General features: G+C 39.1%; 1 protein-coding gene across 1 annotated transcript in view; it reads left to right on the top strand.

The window, feature by feature from the left end:
- Nucleotides 1-5,636, top strand: part of TNFSF11 (TNF superfamily member 11) — a 30,936-nt gene extending 25,300 nt beyond the window's left edge. Inside the window, exons 3-5 of the mRNA XM_036106972.2 lie at nucleotides 13-58; nucleotides 139-237; nucleotides 4,180-5,636. Coding sequence (XP_035962865.1) covers nucleotides 13-58; nucleotides 139-237; nucleotides 4,180-4,601 — 567 coding nt within the window. The 3' untranslated portion in view covers nucleotides 4,602-5,636. The remainder of the gene's footprint in view (nucleotides 1-12; nucleotides 59-138; nucleotides 238-4,179) is intronic.
- Nucleotides 5,637-6,000: the final 364 nt, after the last annotated feature.

Below are 6,000 nucleotides of genomic sequence, written 5' to 3' on the forward strand. Positions count from 1 at the left end.
TTTTTATTTCAGGAATTACAACATATTGTTAGATCACAACACATCAGAGCAGAAAAAGGTAAGCATGGATCTGCATAAATATTTGAAATCATATAGGGTCAGTACTCTTGGGGCTAACATTGTTTCTCTCATCTCCAGCTATGATGGAAGGTTCATGGTTAGACCTGGCCAGGAGGGGCAAGCCTCATACTCAGCCTTTTGCTCATCTCACTATTAATGCCACTGACATCCCATCAGGTAAGTTCCATTTGCATCCAGCCTGAAAAAGATTTCAAGAGTCCTTTATCAGTCCATTTGAATACTCCAAACTATTATTAGCCGGTTACTAAAATTTTGAGAGCCCTTAACTTCTAGACCAGAAGAAAGATCATTTGGTATTCAGTTGATAATCTATATTGTGGAAACAGTTATTCTCAACTCTGCCAGAATGGACGTCATCACTCTTCATTTTCAGATCATCAAAATGGGTGCTTATTTTTAATGACTGCCAGTTGAGGTTGCAGAACTGGGAAGGACAATCCCTTGTTCTGTTCATCTGTATTTCCCCAAACCAAAGTTGGTACATCCCCATTGCCAACCTATAAAGTGCATGGATTTATCTCTTGCAGAGTTCCAGGTAGGGCCTTAACAGAGTAATGTTTAAGAGGTGGTAGCCCTCTAGAATAGAAGACATACTCCTCCTTCTCCAAGGGCTTATCACTTTCTCTGGATCAGAATTTAGCTCAATGCCCTGGAGAGCTGATTATGTTTTAGAAATGAGGAAACCCAGAGCTCTGTGCCTACATCTAACCAGGGCCCCAGCTATTTCACCATGTAATCCCCACTGGGACTCTACCTTGGGATAGGTGAACATCCAAAGGTTAAAAGAACATTACAATAGAGTGTCAATTGACATTATTATTATTATCATGCCATTTGTTCAACATACAATGTACCAGGCATTTCACTGTATTCATTATCTCCACTCCTTACCACAACCTTGCAAGGTAAGTGATTATCATTCAGATTTGCAGACAAGGAAACTGAGGTCCACATAGTTTATCTGCTCAAGGTCATAGGGGTGGTAGGATTAGAAGTTGAGTTCCACTCTGGTTGATTTCCAAGTCCATGGTTTTTACACTATAGGCCATCATATTAGTAGTACCCTGTGGCCAGTTGGCTTTGTCAGAGGGGAAAAAAATTCGGGGCTCTTATGTTCTTATTTTCCCATAAGAAGTAGATTAATGTAGTTTTAATAGCAGGGGCTCATATTCTGACTGCCTGGGTATGAAGCCCCACTGTACTACGTACTGGCCGTGTGACCTCAGGCAAATTATTGGAATCATTAGTGTGTCAGTTTCTTTACGGGGATGGAGATCGTATTTACCTCATGGGGTGGCCATGGAGACTCAACGAGGCAATGTCAGAGCATGCTGACATGGAAGCTGGCATCTAGTAAGCACTCCGTAAACGCAACTTGTTACTACTATTTGAGTTTTATTAAATGATTATACATATTCCACTTTGTTCTAAAAATGATTGAAGGCTAGTTTTTCTTGGAGTTAAAAAAAAAAAACAAAAAACCACAACAACAACCCAAGTTTTAGTAATGATTTTGCAGCCACTCTCATAGCATGGGTTCCCAGAGAGATATTTCCGACTGCAGACATGGGAACTGAGAAACCAGCGCTTTGGTCGCACGTTCTCCTAAACCATCTATCCTGCCCCAGATGTCTGCTTCATAAACAAATTTTCTCTCCACACATGTGTATGTGTGCCTTACATTGAAGCTACACTAATTTTCTGAGTGAAAACTATTTTGCATATTAGCAAATGCAATCAAATTAATACTGATATATCAGCTGTTTGTACTATGAATGTACTCTGCGTTTATCTTTTCAGTTCATTTTAAATGACATATGATAAATATTACATTACACCGTGTGCCAAAGTCTGTTTGGCAATAGCAAGCGTGTTTTAGTTATAAAGCTCTCTCTTCAGGCACCTAGCAGCAAATCGTTGCCAAAAAACAAGGCAAAACTCCTAGTTATTTTCCGACGGTTATTGAGTTTGTGACTGAGTGAAATGAAGTAGTGTATGCTTCTGTTTAAGAAAATAGCATTTGCGTCTCTGGCTGAGCCAACAACTCCTTGAGTCCATTTATCTCCCAGTTTTGGCCAGTACTGCGTTCTTCAGAGGAAAATGGCTTTAATTACCATGTTCATTTTTGGCCTCTGTTTTATATTGAGTTACACATAAGAAAAAAATCAAAATCTGCCTTATATTGACTGTTCGTTTCCTGAATAAAATGCATCGAGAAGTATTTTGTGAGGCCAGACTACATGGCTTTCTTAAGGGGGTGGCTCAGGCTAAATATTTGGAGACGCCTCTTCCCTAGCACTTAACGGCACCACAGGGGATGAGGGGCTGGGGTAAAAGGTCATCAGCGTGCCTTGTTAGTCATGGAAACCTAGGATTGCCATGTGAGGTCCCTCAACTTGATAGCAGTGTATTTTTCTCTCCCTGTCTCCCGCTCTTCTCTATTCTTGAGTCTTCACATTCATTCACACTCCCTTTCTCCTCTGCATGCTGTGTGCATTCCATTATTTGCTCCAACAGTTTCCCTCGCTGACACTATGCTCTCCCCTTTCTCAGCCCATCCACATTTGATTGAAGTCCTCCCTGTCCCCTGGCTCCTGTGTCCCCCTCATTGGGCTGAGTGCTCCTGATCGCCATTCACTGCTGCAGCATTCACTTGGCAGTTGCTTAACTGAACTTCAACCAAGTGCTGTGTGACATGCAGCAATGAAAATATTATGTTTTCCATTTTATATGCCTACTTCTTATTTTCTCCACTATTAATGCTAAGTGCCTCGAGAGGATACTGCTTCATAACATTCTTAATTATGGGCAGAGTGAATCTCCAAAGAAACCCCCGCACAGTTATTTATTGAATGATTGATCAACTAAATGAATTGATGAATGGATGAATAAAAATAGAGATATGTTTAGTAGGGAACATGGACACTCCTTCCAATTCACTAGCTAACGGTGGAAGTGGCATGTGGTCAAGGTTTCTGTCTTTTCTCCCCTCCCTGTTTCCTATTCCTTTCTCACCTCTCCAGGCTATACCTATGAGCCCTTGGTCTAATACTAACTGATCCATCCCACTGAGAGAGTAGACTTTACCTTAGTCATTCTGCTTCTCTCTATTAAGAGTCATCATAGGAGATAAACTCTAAGACAAGTTATTAATTGAGAGAAGGACTGAATACAGGAGAAGGGCAAGAAGAGAGAAACATGTGATAACTTTAGATGGGAAACATCTTGAATTTTGTTTGCTCTGTCAATGGATTAGGTGGCTGTTTACCAGCCTGGAGGAATTACTTTACTAGTGTTTGTGGGGCTCTGATGAATAATCTTGCAGTCTCATCTTGATTCACTTGGGACCCTGGGATGATATTTATATTTGGAATGATATTTACATTTGGGGTGATATTCACGCTCTGGATGCTTTAATCTGGTATGACCTGAGGTAGGACCTCCAATGAAAAAGAAAGAAGTGTGCAAAGAGGATGCAGTGCCTGAAATGGCTTCTCAGGCTCACTCTAGCGCCCTCCTCTGGAGTTCAGGAAATAAACTGTCCTTGGAAGGGATCGGAACCATTGGAATCAAGCAGTCTGGAAGTTCTCTTCTTATACTTGTCTCTTGCTTTTCTGTATCAACTGCCTTTGGCTTATTCTGTCTTCAACCTTAAGTGATCTTTCTGATTCTGTTGACTGAATCTTGTACCTATTTTAAGTTCTCAGGTTCAGTAAGAATTCAACAAAGTCATTCTTGATTCTTCTGGGAAGAATTAAACTCTCTTTCCTTTGAATTCCCATAGCAATTATCTGCACCTTGGCTCTCAGGGTTCATCTCTTGCTTCTTAACTGAACACATACCATACCTAACAGTCATGTACTGTATGCTCCTGAGGGAAGGAAAACTGAGTTTTTGTCTTTGTACTCTCTCAGGTACCTAGCAGAGAGTACTAAGCACATCTTAATGCATTTCTGCCCTTTTAGAAAATAAATTCTGAGGAAGTATTCTCCCTTTGGAACAATAACTGTTATGTTTTTCTCCAACCTCATGGAATTGTGAGGATGTCCTTCTCATTGAAGGGGTGGATTTTAAATCATGTGCCTTTCCTGTCCTCAGGTTCCCACAAAGTGAGTCTGTCCTCCTGGTACCATGACCGAGGTTGGGCCAAGATCTCCAACATGACTTTCAGCAATGGAAAACTAATAGTTAACCAAGATGGCTTTTATTTCCTGTATGCCAACATTTGCTTTCGGCATCATGAAACTTCGGGAGACCTCGCCACAGAGTATCTTCAGCTGATGGTGTATGTTACTAAAACCAGCATCAAAATCCCGAGTTCTCATACCCTGATGAAAGGAGGTAGCACCAAATACTGGTCAGGGAATTCTGAATTCCATTTTTATTCCATAAACGTTGGGGGATTTTTTAAGCTACGATCTGGTGAGGAAATAAGCATCGAGGTATCCAACCCGTCACTACTGGATCCAGATCAAGATGCAACATACTTTGGGGCTTTTAAAGTTCTAGATATAGATTGAGTCCCATTTTGTGGAGCATTATTCTGTACTTCCTAGGATGTATGGGAAAAAAATGTTAAACAAGCCAAGAAAGATGTATATAGATGTGAGACTACTAAGGGGCATGACCCACAATGGTACAAGAAGACTCTTTCCATGCTTTTGACTCTGTAGTGAGCATGTGTATTTATAGCCAATGGGAGATGTTGGAGTAAAGTGTGTTACAGTCTGAAGGCTTTCTTACATAATGGCTTTTAAATTTTGTAATGGATTCCTAAAATTATACCAGATTAGAGCAATTATGATTGCCTTTATATGAAACTGCATTTGGGCTATGGGAGGGGTTAATTCTCTGGATCTAGCCTGTGGTTATGTACCACTTTGCAGCTCACGTGGGGAGGGTGTCATCTAATTAACAGTGGATGATCATCAGAAGGGTTAAGTTCCTTTGAATTGTTACATCATGCTGGAACCTGCAAATAAATACTTTTTCTAATGAGGAGAGAAAATATATGTATTTTTATATAATATCTAAAGTTATATTTCAGATGTAATGTTTTCTGTGCAAAGTATTGTAAATTATATTTGTGCCATAGTATTTGATTCAAATATTTAAAAATGTCTTGCTGTTGACATATTTAATGTTTTAAATGTACAGACATATTTAACTGGTGCACTTTGTAAATCCCCTGGGGAAAACTTGCAGCTAAGGGAAAAAAAAAATGTTGTTTGCTAATATCAACTGTATTATACTTCTTTACTCTTTTTAACTTAATAGATTTTTCAGACTTGTCAAGTCTGTGCAAAAAATTAAAATGGCTGCCTTGAATAATAAGCAGGATGTTGGCCACCAGGTGCCTTTCAAATTTAGAAGCTAATTGACTTTAGAAAGCTGACATTGCCAAAAAGTATACGTAATGGGCTACTGGAATCTGTCAAGAGTATTTATATAATTATTGAACAGGTGTTTTTTTCTACAAGTGTTGCAAATTGTAAATTTTGTGTTTTGTTTTGTTTTTTTTTATGGAAAAGTTATCAGTGGCTTACCAGCAAAAAAAAAAATCCCATTTTTAATATAGTTGATGATATTTTCTACTGTACAGTAAAAACATTGCCTTTGAATGTTAATTTTTTTTGGTACAAAAATAAATTTATAAGAAGACCTGCCTTGTGATATTGTGCTTCTCTTTCATGTCTGTCTTACTCTGTGATCCCATTCTCTCCAACATGCTGTTGTGGCTTCCATCTTTCCGAAGGTTACCGGGAGAAATGCAGGTTTAATTAAAAATTAGGAACAGATTCAATTAAATTAATGAACCTCCGAATTTGAAAAATAATATACAAGGGATATGTATGCAAGAATGGAGCCAGATAGGAAAGAGAGGCTTCTTCACTCAAAAAAGAAAAGTTTGTGTTATGC

The sequence above is a fragment of the Halichoerus grypus genome, chromosome 4 (assembly GCF_964656455.1).
Source record: "Halichoerus grypus chromosome 4, mHalGry1.hap1.1, whole genome shotgun sequence".
Lineage (NCBI taxonomy): Eukaryota > Metazoa > Chordata > Mammalia > Carnivora > Phocidae > Halichoerus > Halichoerus grypus.